Genomic DNA, 19,297 nt, shown 5'->3' with positions numbered 1-19,297 from the left:
CAGGACGTGTGTTTTCTTTATAATTGCATCCTTACTGCCTAGTTTATTGCCAGTCACATAGAGAGAATGAGTAAATAATTGAACAAGTAAATGGGCGATATCTTAATTTGGGATTCTTATAGCATTAATGTCTAACTGATGTAGGATTTATTTTTTTTAATTTTTTAATGTTTATTTTGAGAGAGAAAGAGAGAGAGAGAGCGTGAGCAAGGGAGGGGCAGAGAGAGAGGGAGACACAGAATCCGAAGCAGGCTCCAGGCTCTGAGTTGTCAGTACAGAGCCTGATGCAGGGCTCGAACTCATGAACTGCGAGACCATGACCTGACCTACACTCGGACACTTTACCAACTGAGCCACTCGGGTGCCCCATAGTCTTGTTTCATCCTTAAAATATTGTTATAATTTGTAGTTTATTATCTTTGGAAAGAAGTGAGTTTTAACTAAAATGCATGTGGCAATAATGGGTACAAAATGTTTGCATTTTTCTGAGGCCAGTCAACAAGTAGGAAGCATCTCTGTGGTTGCATAGATAACATGAGGCACCACCAGGCCAAAGGCTTTTAGAAATGTGATACTGACATGCCACTCAGATAACATGATCGATTCAGACGTCTATTTAGAAAGCTGAGCCGGAGTCAGCAAGAAAAGCGTATCGATACAGTTTGTCTGTGATGAGCTCCAAGCTGCAAGGCTCAGGAGGTGGCCTGTGGATAAGGACTTTGACCAGAGTGGGAACATAGCAGGCAGCCCATCCCTAGAGACAGACACCCGTGCCCCTTGATGACCAGCATCCCGCCCAGGACTTGCTGGGGAAGTCTTGGCAACTGTCTGTCACAAAGTCGTGATGTGACCTGCTTGCTGCAGCACGGTCTAAATTTAGACACACGATACCAATATGGTTGTATAACGTCAATGACGTAAGGGAGCAAGAGTCAGAGGGCCTATTCAGGACCCGAGACCATACATAAGGGACTTCTCGTGATGTCTGAGCTGCTGAAATCCAGGGCAGTCTGAGCCCAAACGCTGAGCCTGTGATCCTCCACAAAAATGCCAAAGAACTAGCGAGGTGCCGGTACAGCCTAGCAGAAAGCCAACATGTCAGCATAAGACGGGGGTGTTTGTGCTTGTTTCTCCATCACAGGACAAGCTTTATGTGAAAGTTAGGTATATGGGATAGATCACTCATGGGGCCTCCACTGCACTCGCAAAGTAACGCTGCCTCTCCCACACTGTTTTCCAGCATGGGCTACTGCATCCTTTTTGTGCATGGACTGAGCAAGCTGTGCACTTGGCTGAATCGATGCGGGGCTACTACCCTGACTGTGTCCACTGTGCTGCTGCTGTTGCTTTTCTCCTGGAAAACGGTGAAACAGAATGAAATCTGGCTGTCAAGAGAGTCCCTATTCAGGTACGATTAGGTGGATAAAACCAAATCTTTCCCATGTATTTTTTTTTTTTTTGCTTAGATATTTGTTTCCAAACAAATAAGGTCACATGGGTCTGGCAATAATCATTATTAACCCACATTTTGTTTGTTTTTCTTAGTAAAGTTTTAAGTGGCAGATGTAATTTTATTTTGGGTTTTAGCTTTAGTTTTTTTAAGTGGTATTGTGTAAAGTTTAATGTGAGCTCATTTTAAGTGGATTTATGAAAATAAGGCTCATGGGAAGGTTTTAAGGTCTGTGAGATAGTTGTAATGATGAGCTGGGCTGTAAAATCAGCTAGAAACAAAATGACATGATAAGCCTCACTTCATTATGCAGACAAGAAAATGAGAAAGGTGAGCACACAGGAAGGAAGAGAAATACAATACATTTTTTTTTTAGAATATTCCAGGATATTAAGTTGTGATCTGTGATCGAGTTGCTTTAGTCTGAACATTAATTGTGAACAAAGAAATGGAAGGCTTTTTTCATCTCCTGGTGGGTTTGTACGTAGTGTAGAAGCTGTTTCTGAGTAACCATGTCAGCTTAAACTTGTCATGAAGTATAAACTATTCTGGGACTCTTGCTCATCGCTCTGTTTTCTGGAGCTTGGGCTGTCTCACGACTGCCAGCGCCCTGGTGACCTTCCCCTGGGCTCCCTGGCACTGCCACACCTGGTGTTCCCAGCTTCTCGGGATCCCCCCCCATCTGTCTCCCTCTCCCAGCTTCTGTCCTCACCTATGACCCAGTTGCCCAATTAGGTCATTGTGGTTTTTACTCGGTTCCCTGCTCAGCTGATACCCAACACTTCTAGTTTGGGAGCAAACAAATGAAACAGAGTACGGATGGCTTGAAAAATAAAACGGAACATATTGGAAGAGCATAGGGAAGTACATGGCATTGAGGGGCCAGTGAAGAAGCCGGCATGTGGCAGGCGGGAAAGTTGGCTGGATGGTATCTTGAGAGCGCCTGAGCACCCGCCCGGGAACAAATGGGGAGACTTATACCAGGTTGTTTTTTACCTTCATAACAAAGTCCTGGGAAAATTAAGTCCTCTGGCTGAGCTTGTGTTTTAGGTCACGTGCCTGCCCTTTGTCTCCACCAGGCACTGAAATGAATGATTGGCCAAAGGAGCCCCTCTGACATCCACTGAGGGCGTTAGGGCAGGCCCAGCACCTTGGGGTTCCACTGAGACTTCACAAAGTGAGGCAAGACTGAACTCCCCACAGGAAACCCAACTACTGGAGGAGGAGCACAGACTCTGGGCTGCCACGAATGAATGAATGAATGAATGAATGAATGACTCTGGGCTGCCACAAATGAATGAATGAATGAACGAACGGATGAATAAGACAAATGTTCACTGCACTTTTTTATTATTTTAAAACAATATTTTTGATTCTGCTACTTGGCAATTTAACTTTTTAACTTTTTAATAAAAATATATTAGTTTGGCATGTAAGTCTTATTAGCTTATTTATTATGACTATATCACCACCATTGTCAAAGTCATCATCATTATTGCAGTGGATACTGTGGAGACCTGTTGGCATATATGGTTCTTTGTGCAGATTTTTTTAATTAATATTTTTTCACTTAGAAGATCCAGATTCTGTTTTCATCTCTATCACATCACCTTCAAGGTGGTCCTCACAGACCATCAAGAATTTGTCCCCTCTTTCTACCCATGCTGAGGTCATTCTGCAAACACAGAGGCATGGACATTGAGTAATACGACTTCCTCTTATTCTCTGTTGGCTTAAATTTTTTTTTCTTTTGCTTTCAACAGTCAGTGCTTTGATGAGAAACTTTAAAATGGCTCTGCCCTGTGCTAAACCCTTTGTTTGAATAAAGGTCCTAACAGAGGTTGTGTCTTCTAATTATGTTTACTGCTTAATCAGATCAACTTTGGGGGGTGGATTTTGGCAGGCAGCAGTTTATTTCAAGGATAACAAGTTCATGTTCAATCCTCTATGGCTGATGCCAGCAATTTAAAAACAGAAAAACAAAAAGCTCATTGACCTTGCATCTAGAGGCTTCATGTTTTTGTTTGTTTTTTTTTTCCCCAGATGGAAGTATGTATTAAGTGACAGTAGATTACTAAAACACGACCATTCCACATATGTGCTTGAAGAGGTTTTGTGCCCTTAAGAGGCCTATGGTGATCAAATGGAATTTTGTATATCATGCAAATCAAAGCTTTTGATAGTTCTTTGAAAACTTTGCCTCTTATAATTTATGTATGTCCCAAGAAAAGTTTTAAGGATCTGAGACCTTAAGAATATTCTTTCTCCTCTAAGACCAGATATTTGTTTGTATTCATCTGTGCAGAGTTGTGCCAGAATCAGCTGAGTGAACATTTATCAAGAATCTTTGAAGGAAGATAGGGTTACTGGTTGACTTGGGGGCTGGAGTTAGACTTTCTGGGTCCTCTCCAAGTACCATCATGTAATAGCTGTGTGATCTTGGGGAAGTTGCTTAACGACTCCATGACTTAGTTTTCTTTCTTTTAAAACTTAGAGTATTTACAGTGGTCTTTATCTTTCAGGTATAGTGTAAGAATAAATGAGTATGTAAAAGATCCAGAAGGCAGTATGGTAAGCACTGTCAGGTTTTCACATTATGGCTGTGGACTCTGTTTTAGGGTATGAAAGAGAGAGGTGGTGAGAGGGGAGAAGAGGGGAGAGGAAAAGGAGCTTGAAGGCTGCTCGGGATCAGACACAAACCCATGTTAACAGTGTCGCCAGGGGCAGACAGAGGTAGAGCAAGATGTGCGTGCTAAGAACAGCCTGGGCTCTTCAAGAGCTGTTCTCTTGTAGACCTGGGCCGAGTATGTAAGGATGAAAACAACCCAAATTAGCCATAATGATCAAAACCAAGAACTGGCTGAATTGAGTAAGAAAAATGTGTAATAGTTCTAGGTAAGGCGGTGTCCCTATGTCAGAGGTCCTGCTTCCGGTTACTCCTCCGTTCTAAACAATGAACTCATTGACCGTTCCTCAGACATACGGTCTCATTAAGGCCTCTCTTCCTACATGGGGTGGTTTTGCTTGGCAAAACTGTGAACAGCCTTACAGAGTGTCTTAGGACAGACTTTTGTGTTGGAGAAAGTCCAAATCTCAGTTAAGTCCCAGCCTTTCAAGCTGAGGCCTCCTCTTGCAAAAAAGATCCCACCGTAGGATGTATTTTTAGGAGGTACAAATGCAATCCCGCTCCCCGCCCCCCACGGTTTTGTAGTTCCACTGGCAAGAATCTTACACACAGAAGCCTAAGATTTTTCACATTATGGCTGTGTCTTATCAGAAGCTCGAAGAGAGCAATTGGTCCAAGCTAAAATAGCTGTGAAGAGAAGATAGGATTTAAACCCAAATTTGATATAAAAGAATATGTAAGCTTTGCGACATATTGTCAGTTTTTACTTTATGTTTTCCAACTTAAGCCCAGTATAAAAAAGAGAGAGAGAGAGAGAGAGAGCTAGAGAAGGGAGAGATTGGTTTGTAATCCTAGCTGCAAGGTATATTTTCTTTAATTCTTTGTGCCAAGAAATTATTCTGATATCCTAACCTGGCAAGGTGGTAACTGCATAGCTCTAGCTGGGCCTGATAACAGCCCATAATTTTACATTGCTTGGAGTAAAAAATGCTGTAGTAACACAGTTTGGTAAAATCCTCTCTACCTAACCCCCCAATCTTCAAAATACCTGAAAAGGCAGAGGCTGCATTTTTCTTTTATTTGCATGTAGCGAAGGGTCTATCCGAATCCCATTCATGAAGTACATAAGTGATCCATGGACCATCAGTTAAGAATTTTTGGCTTAGAATATTCTCCGTCTCTGTAGGAAATACATTTCTGTTTCTTCCTTTCTGAATTGCTAAGCCAGAGAGATCAGCAGACCTCCCAGGCCAGAGAATATACACTGAGGATTGGCAGATTCTTTTGTAAAGGAGTGGACGGTAAATATTTTAGTCTTTGTGGCCATACAGTCTCTTTTGCAACTACCCAACCCCGCTGTTGTTTTGGGAAAGACGCCAAAAATAATAGGCAAAGACATTGGCGCGCCTGTGGCCCACAAGGCCATAGTTTGCTTACCAATAAGATAAACATTGTGATAGTGAAATTATAATGTTACCATAGCCTGTGGTACCTTTCTGGCTTAGCATCAAGTGTTGATCAGCTTCAGTATGGTTCTGACCACTTACTGGCCTTGGTTGAAATCTCTTTTCAACTGCTCTCTACATCTGTAATCTTAGAAAAAAAGGTCTTAATCTCTCTGAACTTCAGTTTCCTCATCTGAAGTATGGGAGGTACAGTAATTCTACCCATCCAATAAGTGACTGAAGGGATACAAGGAGGCAGTCCATGGAAATGGTGTGCTCAGCCTAGAGCTCAGTTCAAATTGAGCATTCCATTCTGTGTGTACCAGCCACTCTGAGTGTGGCATTGTGCAACCTCAGGTCAAAGCAGGGTCAGAATTGAAGGGAACCACAAATCCTTCTTACTCTCCTTTCCTGTTAACCTCGGGCTGAATGCTGCTTTTTTAATGTTTGTTTTCTAATCAGGAATTTGGGGATGGTGCTCATGACCTATTGTCCAGTGATACCAATAAAACAAATTGATGTTCTATAAACTTGGAGATACACCTGAGAGCAGTGGCTTTTCTTGTTGTTTCTGTTATTTTTCCTTTATTTTTTTTTTAAGATTTTATTTTTAAGCAATCTTTATACCCAACATGGGGCTCAAACCCACAACGCAGAGATCAAAAGTCTCATGCTCTACCTACTGAGCCAGCCCCACCCCCATTTCTGTTATTTTTCTTTAAAAATTTTTTTTTATGTTTTATTTATTTCTGAGAGAGAGAGACAGAGAGTGAGCATGAACAGGGGAGGGTCAGAGAGAGAGGGAGACACAGAATCTGAAACAGGCTCCAGGCTCTGAGCTAACTGTCAGCACAGAGCCTGACGTGGGGCTCAAACCCACGCACCATGAGATCATGACCTGAGCCGAAGCTGGACGCTTAACCGACTGAGCCACCCAGGTGCCCCATGTTTCTGTTATTTTTCAAGTGTTGTACAAGTAAGAGGGATGAGGGAGAACTGTGAGGTACATGAATTTAGATCCTGAGTTGAATGGGAGATTTTTCTTTGTGGTCATCATTGGGATTACAGGATTGGGATCCAGCTGTATAATTAATGAATACTACTTGTCTTTCTAGAATAAATGCATGTAAGCTGCTTGGTTCCACTAGAACTGTTGGGGCTATGTGACACCATAGCATCAAGGGAGCAAATAGAAGAGACTAGTTCTGGAAGCAAGAGCAGCTTGGCCAGTTACAGCGACGTGGAAAGTTTTGCCTTTGGCCAGTTGTTTATTTCCCCTTTTCCACAAACTAGTCATTGTAAAATGAGAGACTGGAAAAACATAGCAGAAAAATATCACAGAGAGAACATAAAGGTCAAAAACAACAATGGAAAAGGCAGTGTGTTCTTAGGATTCAAGTTACTCCACCCACATCAGCTTGCCTGTTACGAATATTATTACTTCCTCTGGCCATCACTAAACAATGACCTGATCTGAGCAGGGACCATGTTTCCACAGGACTGTCTGTTCCTCAGATGAAACATAAATGAGAGTCACTGTGCTAATCACACAGAGGGAACGGTCAATTCCAATATGCCAGTTATATCCACGCTGAAATCAAAGTTACCTTTAAAATCTGCCTATTACCTTGCACTACTTATTTCTGGGTAGAAAGATCAGAAGTTTTCCTGGTTAGAAATTGGAATTTTTTAAAGCCATTATTATCACTCTGACCCAGATGGGTAATTTCCATTTAAAATATTACATTAAAATCCTAGCTCTATGTGGAAGTGGTTGGATCTCACCGTAGGGCGATTGAAAGATACTGATGGTTTTACTGGAGAACTCAAATGTCAGCGTTTGTGTATCTTTTGTCTCGGGTGGGTCAGTTCCCACTGAGAAAATTCCTCCAGGCTCCTCCTGAGAAATCTAATCCTGGCTCTTCAGAGAGCTTTTTAAGGGGGAGAAACTGAGATCCCAATGTTCAGATTAGAGATTCTCCCATAATCTGCCTTTAAAAGACAGTTCCTCCCCATTCCCTCAGCTGTACCTGTTGTTGCTGAGTGCAGAATCTTCTCTAACTCTGTTTTTCCAGAGAGTAAAACTCCTGCCTTTTGCTGGGATGGGGAAAGAATAATGATAAAAAGTCACCTAGCTGTAAGGGATGAGGATCTGAGAATTAACTGCTCCCAATACAGATTTAGTCCGTGTTCAGCCACCACCCACCCACCAAAAATCCCAGCTACCTGCCAGACATTTGAAGTCACTGAAGTGGCCTGGGTAAGTTTAGAGTCTGCTGCTTCAGATGATGTTGCCCTTGGATTGGACTCTAGCCTCTTGCACTCTCTGTGAGTTCTGTCTTCTAGAGAGTTCCTCAGATGTCCAGCCAGTGAATTTTATGTGGGACTGTTTGCTGGTCCTAGGGAGCCTGTTATTTCTCTGAACATTCAGCAAAGGTTACAGTGCCCTTACATATTTCCCCAACAGGGTTTAGCACTTTGTATGAAATCCTTCTATTAATCTTAATTTTACTAGGGGCACCTGGATGGCTCAGTCAGTTGAGTGTCCAACTCTTGATTTTGGCTCAGGTCATGATCTCAGTTTGTGAACCTGCAATCTTGGGATTCTCTCTCCCTCTCTCTGTCTCTCTGCCCCTCCCCCTCCCCAAAATAAATATATAAACATTTTTAAAAAATAAGTTAAAATCTGAATGAAAGTGTGTTATCTGGGAGAGATAGTAGTGTGTTAAACTTGCCTAGAAACTAGGTGGTTATGCTTTCTTGCTCTCTCTCATCACCTGTCCCCCTCCCACATTTAATCCTTGCTAGTTCCAGGGTTTTCCTTTCCAAGTGGCCCTCCAGCCCATCTTCTTTCTTCATTCTCCTGCCACCACCTCCCTGCACGTGAGGGAATGAGGGACTCTAGAACCAAACTAGAACCCTCTAGAAACCCATCTCCGCCACTTACCAGCTGTGTCACCTTGTACAGGTTAAATCTGTGGGCTAGTTACGAATGAGAAATGGATCCCCTCCAGCCCCCACTTGCCCCTCAAATCAACTCTAAAACTTCAGTGCTGCCCTGTAGGGGTGGCCCAGGTAGTTGGTTATGTCAGTGCAAGCAGACAAACACAGTGACCATTTAAGGAAGGTTTTTACCTTTTTGAGCAAAACTTCAATTCCTTACCTACAACTTGTAAAATAATGATTCCTACATTTATTTATTTATGTATTTATGTATTTATTTATTTAAATTAGCCCAGGCTTGGTACAAGGGACATGTTAATTTCCAATAAAACTTAATACGCAGGGTGGTCTAGTGTATATTTTTGTTGACTCTCTCCATTTTTTTTAAAGGAAGGTTGTAAATGAACAAAAGAAGCAAGGAAGGAAAAACTGAATTAACCTGAGCATGCAGTTTTGTTCTCTAGAGAATTATCCCATCCCCCCCGCTTCATATGCAGTCAGCATGTTTGTTTAATTGTACGCAACCACATACTGCCTCCATTATTCTCCAGAGAAGCATAATTAATAAGTCACATAATTCACAAATTTTGGAAAAACCAGCTTAGATGGATGCAATGGACATTTCAAATGAAGGTTCATGAAACTGAGTAAAACATGAAAGAAACTAACAGTATCCCTAAACAATATTCTTTTTTTTTTTTTTTTATGCATTACTTGTAGGTCTGGAGTTCAAACTCTGCCCCACAATGCCAAGGTTCACTACAACTATGCCAATTTCCTGAAGGACCAAGGTCGGAACCGGGAAGCAATCTACCACTACAGAACGGCCCTCAGGTAAGTATTGTAGACTGTCCACCTGCTGTGCTTCTCAGGTTCATTCACTCGCCCTCCCGGAGTGTGGGGGTACATTGGACATCTTCTTGGAGGTGATAGGGATCCTGGACTCCCCATCTTTGGTTCAGTGCTCAAGTCTGTTGCAAATGTGGTAACTTTGCCTCACTACTAATTCTTGGTGTTTTCCTATAAAAGTTTCCATTGCTACATGATACTCAGTGGCACTCAGTCAAATATGCATATGCAGGTGAACAAGAATTGGTTATCAAAAAGACACTGGTAAATTCTCAGAACATATATTCCAATGAATTCTTCCCACTTTACATGTCCGATTGTCAGAAAGGATTTATATGATGGCATTTGAGTATAGGAATGAAATACCCTGATAGTTGTATTCAATAGAAAGAGAGCTTGAAGACACTTGACTACCATGTTGGCAGTATGTTAATAAGGGGTGTGTGTGTGTGTACACAAATATATATATATATATGTGTATATATATATATATATATATATATATATATATGAACAGCCCTGACACTTTCCTTGTACTCATCTCCTTGTATTTATTTGGAAGAGAACATACTAAACATAGCTTTAGACGTCACTTTAAAACAAACTACACATGTAAGCCTGCATTACCAGAGGCAGTCTGTATTGCTCTTGAGTACTCAAAATTGCAATCCTGGCTTTCAAGATGCTCTTATCTAAAAGATCCTACACGATAAATGTCTTTAACCTGGCACATGTAGAGACATGAAAATGATACGTAGCCTCGGAATCTCCAAATGGGCAAAACAAAAAAAGGTGAGTCTTCTCTTTGATGAAGTTCTGTGAGGCTCACGGAAGCTTTTTAAGGAGGTTTCCCCAATTTGGTTGAATTTTCTGATAGTGTTCTACTTTGGGATACACTTAAAGTATGTGTACCAACAAATATATATTTCTCTGAAGCATGTACTAGGATTGTCTCAAAGCTTAGTTTGAAATCATCATTCTGAAAGTAACTGACCTGATTTTTTAAATTATCCTTTTGGACAGTGTTCTCACATAAGTATATTATTCATCAATCGAAATCTCTTAGACTTAAGGATCTCTTATTTAACATTCAAGATGGCAAAAATTTTAAACTGCACATGAAGTTCACTATTAAATACTCTTCCAGGGACGCCTGGGTGGCTCAGTCGGTTGAGCATCTGACTTCTGCTCAGGTCATGATCTCACGGTTCGTGAGTTTGATCCCCGCATCGGGCTCTGTGCTCACAGCTCAGAGCCGAGAGCCTGCCTCCGATTCTGTGTCTCCCTCTCTCTCTGCCCCTCTCCCACTCATCCTCTGTTTCTCTCTGTCTCAACAATAAATAAAACATTTAAAAAAATAAAAATAAATAAATACTCTTCCAAAGATACAAGAAATGCAAGTCCCAGAGAAAAATTGTAACAAAACTTTTTATTGAGGAAAATAAGTTTTTATTAAGGAATTAAAGATCATTTTTAAGATTTAATACAGCTTTATATTCTTTCGCTGGAAGCCAGTTTGCCCAAATGTTTATAATACTTTCCCCTGGTTGGTGAGTTTTAGGTTAATTTTTTTTTCTGTATATTTTATGTTGTGCTCCAGATGTTCCACAATGAACATGTATTATTTTTGCAATGAAGAGAGATCTTTTTTAAAGAGGCATATTCCTTCAAGGGTACAAATAAAGTGTGTTTTGGTTTCATGATTAACTGATGTTTTAGGATTTTAGGTAACATTTTTGAAGATAAGAGAAGAGCAGTAAGATTGCGTGCAAAGTATTGGTTGAAAGGAAGTATTATCAGTATCTTTTAAAATGTATTGAATTCCAGCAGACTATTTTCTGTCAAGTTCAAACAGAAAAATAAGGCAGACCCTAAGGCACAGCTTGGGGCAAAAGTATAAATTATGTAAAATTCTCTAGCAGCTGATTTTACAGAATTACAGTAGCTGGTTGGGTACTACCGCTTTCTTCCTATGAAACAATAAAAATAAATGTTTGCTTCAGCAACTGTGCTTCTGGAAGAAACATGTCCCTGGAGAAGTGGGGGAAAAACAATTAAGGCTATAAATACACTGCATAGTAATTAGTGAAATAGTTCATCCTCTCAGACCAGGCTCAAAATACTTCTGATTTAAGTAGCATCATTTTTGTGTGGGTACCTCTGTGGTGAATTTTCAATGGATGTGGGTTTGTATTTTTGTTTGTTTGTTTGTTTTTAAATAAATTATCACTCTTTGTATTAAAGAGGAAAGGAAAATACTGGGACTATTCACCATTTTCATGATTATTTATCCAAGGTGACTGGAAGACTGCCCTTATTTTATTTTATTTATTTTTTTAAAAATTTTTTAATGTTTATTTTTGAGAGAGAGAGAGTCAGAGTATGAGCAGAAGAAGCAGAGAGAGAGGGAGACACAGAACCTGAAGCAGTCTCTGGGTTCTGAGTTGTCAGCTCAGAGCCCGATGCGGGGCTCAAATTCACAGACTAGGAGATCATGACCTGAGATGAAGTCTGATGCTTAACCAATTGAGCCACCCAGGTGCCCCCTTGCCTTTATTTTAATATTGTTCTTTCTTTGTGGAAGTGGCTGAGACAGAGCCTCCCCACTCCCACCCAACTCCTTCCTCCGTATTTCAACTTCAGTGTATATGACGGTTTCCATATTTGCACGTGGCAAGAAAGAGAATGATTAGGAAAATGCAGGGCTAACAGCGCTATTATCTGAAATCAGTCCCAACAATTATCCATTTTTGTTGTAATGACTGCGTAGATCCCAAAGGCAGTGATGAAATTAGTCATTAGGGTTGTATCTATACCAATATCATTTTGGCTGGCTTACAATTCTAGAAATAATGCTACATTAAATTGGTAATTATACATGCCATGAATATTCTGCTTCTTTTAAACCCTGTTCTATTTTTTAGACAACATGGAAGCACCACTAACTTCTCCTCCCTTTTGGTGTACCTCATTTATTATACTTCTGTAGTGCAAGGGAAATCTCCCCTGGAAAATGCTGCAGCTAGGGTTATGGATTCAGATTAAGAAAGACCCAAATCAGCAAAGGAAAATGCCAGAACTATTTTCTCAAATTCTCAGTGAACACAAGTGTTAGCTTTGCTTTACTCTGGGGGCAGCTCTCTGTTGATACTGATCCAGGTTCGATAGTTTGGGATTCTATATGGTGGAGAGTCCGAACATCACTGTTGGTCTGCCCTATGCCTGCAGAGCTTTCTGACATTTGTTTAAAGCATGGAGAAAGTCTCTAGCATTCCACCTCACACGAGGGCCGTAGAAAGTTCAGAGACTACCCAATTTCTCAGCTCTACCTGCACAAAAACTCATATGAAATGACTCATCCAGGAAGACCACAGGGAGAGATGGTGGCCCTGCCTGGATAAAGTGCAGAGGCTACTGCACATGCACTTGGCCAATGGCTTGTTGACTCTCTTCAAAAGTCAGTTAAAAGTGGAGAATCATAAAACAAATTATGCACTCTTGAATGATTTATTGTACCCTCAAATTTCACATGTATATGTATTCACCAATCTTCAAATATCAAACCAAGCTTTTTCCTTTGGGTAAGAGTCTCCTGGTTATAATCTGCAAAAATCACATCCGTAAATCATTTCTCTGATGATCAGGTTTTGATACTTTAAAGGGGAATAAAACTGTAATGACTGAGATTTTTCTAATTTTCCTCCTGTAGCCTTTTACAATTACTCTTCCATCTCATTCCACAGCAATTTCTTGAGCAGCTTCTCTTTTTTGAGTACTTCCAGAGTATTTCCTTAGTTTTTATAGAAATAACAACTCTTTTTTTCCACATTTCTATTTTGTCAGTTTGCAAAATATTTCGTTACACTGTGCAGTTGCAATAAAAACCAAAACTGCAGTAAATCTGTTAATAAACACAACTGACTTTTAGTCATACAACTCAACTCACAGGGTGAAAAAGACCCAGGCTTATAGAGAAAATTTAGTAAGTTGTGGGTATTTACAGAGAACAGAGAACATCTGGAAATCTCATGACATACTGAAGAGACTATTTTAAAAGATTTTTTGACTACAGGTGGTAGAGTCATGGAAATTGTTTTTCATTTTATATTTAAATTCCCTGCATGACTCAGTTACTGGTTGGTTAAAGTGGGCTGGCCATCAAAAGCCCCCCACCTGGGAACAATAGAGTTCACCTTTGTCCAGGTGAGTCAGGAAGGTCTCCCCACTATCAGCAGCAAATTGTTCCCTGTTCCATGGAACAATTGTTCACATCGATGCCCTTTTTCTCCTGGCCCACTGCAATAAGCAGCCCCCACACCCAGAGTTCCTAACACATGCCCAGTGATCGGATATTAGCTCTATGTAGGATTCCCTCCTGATACAGGGCTGTGATCTTCAGTCATCCAGACAGCTATTTCCGTCTCACAAGTATGCTTCCAGCATGAAATACATGGTAAATCCTCTAAGAATTACACCTTCCCATACTCCTATCAAGCAGGAGATGCATTACCCTTTCCTGAGGGTACTCAAATGTGCTTGGGCAGCCAGGGGACCCTTAGGAGCAGCCTTTTCCACTCACGATATATTTGTGGTTAATGTTCTAGACAGAAAATCTGAAGGGAAAGAAAACTATTCAAAGGAGGTAGAAGTCCTTGACCAAGCTGTTTTCTATTGGTCTAATTAAAAGTGCTTTTAATGCTCCTGTACCAAAGAAATCTCTACTAGCTCTAATTAGCTAACACGTGGGAAAGCAAAGAACTGAAATCTTTCTGATTGGATTTTTTAATGTTTATTTATTTATTTTGAGAGAGACAGAGAGTGAGAGCAAGTGTGGGGGAGGGAAAGAGAGACAGGGAGAGAGAGGATCCCAAGCAAGGAATCCCTGTCCGGGGCTCAGACTCACAAACTGTGAGATCGGGGTGCCTGGGTGGCTTAGTCGGTTAAGCGTCTGACTTTCGCTTAGGTCATGATCTCGCGGTTCGTGGGTTCGAGCCCCGCGTCGGGCTGTGTGCTGACTGCCAGCTCAGAGCCTGGAGCCTATTTCAGAGTCTGTGTCTCCCTCTCTCTCTGACCCTCCCCTGCTCACGCTGTCTCTCTCTCTCTCTCTCTCTCTCCTAGAAATAAAAATATTAAAAAAAAAAAACTGTGAGATCAAGAGTCAGATGCTTAATCGACTGAGCCACTTGGATGCCCTTGATTGGAATTTTTTAATGCAAAATATAGAGACTTCTCATAATGATAGTAACCACTGATAGCATTCTTTGCACTCTCTCCTGCGTGGATAACCAAAATTCTGCGAAGAGACTCCATTAGACTGCATGAGTGCATGTGGAAAGAGGAAGTAATAAAAGAATCCAGGAAACAGCGTTATCATTAGAGTCTAAAGAAATCTAACTATGTACAATTAACCCACTGTTCACTGATGTCCTTAGTTTATCAATAAGATTGCTTTATATAATTCCTTTGAAAAATGCTGTTTATAAAGCTGGTGGAGTGTGAACATTTTTTTAAAATCAGGATTTAATGGTTATTTTAAAAGTCCTTCATTACACAGCCTATTTTAAGTGAACATTTAAAATAACTCTTATGAGTGAAAGTGACCTTGGATACCAGCTGCCACGTACTTCTGGAAAGAATTAAAATTCCAAGACCATTTGTTAGCCAGGTTTAACAAGTGGAGATAGGCTTTTCTGCTCATGTGGTATTTTCATTTATTAAAGTCTAAATACACTTTCCATTATCACAAGTAGACAGTTGAAATTATTTTTATTTTTTTGTCGATGAACTGATTTCATTACTAGATATATTTTGTGCTAATTAAGAATACTAGTTTTATTCCTTAAATCCAAGATGTTAAGCCCTATTTCTTTTAGAAAACTAGAATTTACTCATATTATGGCCATACTTATTGACTAAATCTCTAAATGAAATTCTGTAATTTCTACTCAAGAACATTTCCGGGGGCACCTGGGTGGCTCAGTCAGTTGAGTATCTGTCTTCAGTTTAGGTCATGATCTCATGGTTCATGAGTTCCAGCCCCTTTGGCTCTGTGCTGACAGCATGGAGCCTGCTTGAGATTCTTTCCCTCTCCCTCTCTCTCTGCTCCTTCCCCCTCACACTCTTAAAAAATAAGCAAACATTTTTTTTAAAAAAAAGAACATTTCACTTTGTTTTGTTTCTGCCTTATACCACTTTCACTTTAAAAATTCACTGTGCTTCCTCATGAAACAGAATCGCAGGCAGGGATTTGCATGCAGGAAGTCTATTAAGAAGTGCTCTCTGGAACACCAGGGAAGGAAGCCAAGGAAGCAGGATGGACAAGGGGGCAGAGTTGAAGGCAGTGCAGTCCCAGGGCCTCAGCTGACCCCTGAGAAAGCTCTAGAGCTGGGAGGGCCCCTCAGGGTTGCCAAGAATGGTGGCAAGAGATGGAATCTTTAGGCCCCCTTATATGCCAATCACTGGCCCAGGCAGGGTGAGGTCTCCATGAATCAGTTCTCTGAGGCAGAGAGCAACGTCCAGAGAAGACCCGGCTGTGAGCTTCTGGCAGCTGGGGAAACAAGTGCCCCAGACATGAGAGTTGTCTGGTGCTCTAAGACAGCATCCATTATGCTAGCTTATGTTATGATTCTGTATATATGCAATTGTGACAGTTAAAACAACATCATTTAGGTTTTCGATTAAAATGAGAATAGTGGTGTTACCTACTACCTCATAGGGTTGGAATATTACAAGATAATTAATTTATTAAAAAAGCTTAAAGCAGTGTGTGTTTACCTGGCAGTGATATCACGCTCCAGGTACACATCAGTCAAGCTATATCTCTATTTAGGGACTCTGAATTTGTGGTTCCTCTTCCCAGAACACCATCTCACTCTCTAAATAGCTGCCTCCCTCCCTTCTTTCAGGGCTCTTTACTTAGGTCACCTTGTCATAAGGCCTTTTGGAGCCACCCCACCTAAAAGTGAAGTCACCACCAAAGTACTCTATTCCTCTTCTTTGTTTCATTTTCTCCACTGCCTTTATCACCCTCTAACCTACCTATCGTTTTGTTAATTGTCTGTCTCCCGCCATGGAAGGAAAGCCCCACAGGAGTAGAGATTTGTGTCTTTTCCCCCAGCCTGGAGAACAGTGCCAAGAACATGGCTCTTACTAAATGTGTGTTGGATGGATGAATGCTGCACGTAAACATCTTTCTACGGTCTCTTTTTTTTTTTTTAAGACTGTGAATTACCTGAAATTTTTAGAAATCATAACTGAAGGGGCACCTGGGTGGCTCGTTGGTTAAGCCTCTGACTCTTGATCTCGGCTCAGGTCGTGATCTCACGGTTCGTGTGATCAAGCCCCGCATCAGGCTCTGCACTGACAACATGGAGCCTGCCTGGGATCCTCTCTCTCTCTGTCCCCGCCCTTCCCCCCCCCATCAAAATAAATATATTAAAAACTTATACAAAACTGATAACTGAAGTACAGTGTAAAAACTGTAAACCATAGAAAAGAGAGCCTTCGTTGCTTCTACAGAACATAAATTTAATCTGCCTCCAAACCTATCTTGCCCTCCTCTTCTCCTGTTACCTACCCTTCTGGTTTGTCTCCTCTGAGGCTGACTGCTGTGCTCAGGAGCATGTCATTTCCACCTCCTCAGAGAGTTCGTTTAAAACCCTTCCTTTAAAGCCTTCACTTTCTCCCTTTCTCTGGGCACTTTTTCATTAATATTTAAATATTCTCAGGTTTCTGCCATCTTTGTTTATTTTTCTACTTTATTTTATTTTTTAACTTTTTTTTTACATGTATTTATTTTTGAGAGACAGAGACAGAGACAGACGCAGGGCTCGAACTCACAAACTGTGAGATCATGACCAGATCCGAAGTTGGACGCTTAACCGACTGAGCCACCCAGGTGCCTCATCTGCCATCTTTTTTTAAAAAAATTTTTTAATATTTATTTATTTTTGAGAGAGAGAGAATGATAGTGTATGAGTAGGGCAGAGGGAAAGGGAGACACAGAATCTGAAGCAGGCTTCAGGCTCTGAGCTGTCAGCTCGGAGCCCGATGCAGGGATCGACCCCACAAACCACAAAATCATGACCTGAACTGAGGTTGGACGCTTAACCGACTAGCTACCCAGGTGCCCCTGCAATCTTTCAATAAATATGCAAACCAGGCTCTGCATCTCCTGTCCCCCCCTTCCTGCCATTCAGTCTGTCTCTTCCCACCTTTCAAGTAGTGAGGTTTCCTGGAAGTCTCAGTGTCTTCTCCCTTATTTCTTCCTCATCACTCAACTGTGGTTGGTTCCCCCTCCACCACTGAAGCTGCTTTCCTCCAGCACCCCAGCTGCCCCCAGGTGCATAACTCCTGAGGAGGACGCTGCTTGAGAATTAAATCACTTGTCTCTCAGGGTGTCAGAATGGCTGAGTCCCTTAAGCTTTCGACTCTTGACTTGGGCTCAGGTCATGATCTCATGGTTTGTGCGTTCAGGCCCCGCGTCGGGCTCTGTGCTGACAGCCAGCTCAGAGCCTGGAGCCTGTTTCAGATTCTGTGTCTCCCTCTCTCTGCCCTTCCCCTGCTCACGCTCTCTCTCTCTTATACACACATACAAAATAAATAAATAAAACATTAAAAATAAATAAATAAGTAAATTACTTGACTCTCAGCAGCATTAATTTTGTTGATCACTCCCTCCTTTTTCTAATGGATTCATTTGCAGCTTTTATGCTGTCTTGGTTTTTCTTCTAGTCCTCTAGACTCTTCTCCAAACCCTTAATGAAGGAGTCTCAGACCCCTCTGCTAGACCACCTTCTCTTCTCAATCTTTGCTTTCCTCCCAAGGGATTTCTTCAGTTCCAAAGGCTTTAGTTAGTGTCTATATGCTGATTAACTCTCAAATCTGTAATTTCACCACATAGCTTTCCCCTGTCAGAGCCATCTACCCGTCCGATTCCTGGACATTTCCACAAATTACCCTCTCTGCACCTGAGACTCACATTACCACCTTCCATCCCAAACCTGCTCCTTTTCCCTCTATTGCCCTCTTTTCTAGTTTGTGCATAAGTCGGAGTAAAATATTTTGTTTCCTCAGTTCTGTTTGGTTTTGCTTTTTCTCTCTGAAGCAACGTTTCTTCCTCCTGCTACTTGTATCCCGTCTCCCCTTCCCCCTAACTCTCACTGCCCCTTTGGTAAAGCATCATCTCCCCTGGCAACACCTTGGTGATTCCCATGACTCCCGCCATGAGCTCCTGTCTCTCATACTCCCCTCCTTCTGCTTTGTCTCTGCCCTGTGTGCTCTGGCCATCGTGCATTAAAGTAAGTTGGTGTCCTTGTCTCTCCCTCTTCAGCCACAGGACCTCCTAGAGAGCAAGGACTGCTTTCTCTTGATTGCTATGGGCCCATAGTAAGTGCCCAATAAATGATTGGTGAAAGAAAGACTGAGGGAATATAATGCATAAGATATCACAGGCTCTCTTCAAGTCAGAGGACCCCTCCATAATAACAAGCATTGTTTCTCACTGGGAGAGCCGTCAACAATTTAGATGAAACAACGCTGTCATGCAGGGCTGTTGCGTGTGTCACAAGCCGTTTAATACCCCTAGTTCCTGCCGGTGGTGACCACCAATTCCTGAGGTGGATATTCAGGATATGCACCCTTTTCTCTCCCTGTCCCTCATGATCTTCTTCATTGGCAGTTATTCATTAGGAATATGGATACACCTTTCCTGCCCACCACTGTCTTTTTTTCTAAGTCGATACAACAACCAGAGTACTATTCATGCCATGAAGTGTTATTACAGTAAGGATTCCATGTGCACATTGATCTGTCACATAGGACTTTGAATCTCCTTACAACCTTCAATGTAGCTTTTAAAATTGCACGTGTCTGGAATTTCACTTGGTGTTCAGCATATCAGAAAGGCTCAGAGGAAATCCCTCAGGTTCCTGTGGGGATCATTTGCTTTAGATGATGAAGGACTGACAGGCTTTGGAATGAAGA

At 41.5% G+C, this 19,297-nt stretch overlaps 1 protein-coding gene across 2 annotated transcripts in view; it reads left to right on the top strand.

The window, feature by feature from the left end:
- TMTC1 (transmembrane O-mannosyltransferase targeting cadherins 1) overlaps positions 1-19,297 on the top strand; it is a 272,886-nt gene that overhangs the window by 192,976 nt on the left and 60,613 nt on the right. For both annotated transcript variants that reach the window (XM_039255271.1, XM_039255272.1), the window contains exons 10-11: positions 1,241-1,408; positions 9,185-9,298. In XM_039255271.1, the coding sequence (XP_039111202.1) occupies positions 1,241-1,408; positions 9,185-9,298 (282 nt within the window). The remainder of the gene's footprint in view (positions 1-1,240; positions 1,409-9,184; positions 9,299-19,297) is intronic.

The sequence above is a fragment of the Hyaena hyaena genome, unplaced genomic scaffold (assembly GCF_003009895.1).
Source record: "Hyaena hyaena isolate Hyena2069 unplaced genomic scaffold, ASM300989v1 scaffold_520, whole genome shotgun sequence".
In the NCBI taxonomy this organism is placed as follows: Eukaryota; Metazoa; Chordata; class Mammalia; order Carnivora; family Hyaenidae; genus Hyaena; species Hyaena hyaena.
The sequence above is the reverse complement of the archived record's forward strand: the minus strand, read 5'-3'. Positions and strand labels throughout refer to the sequence as shown.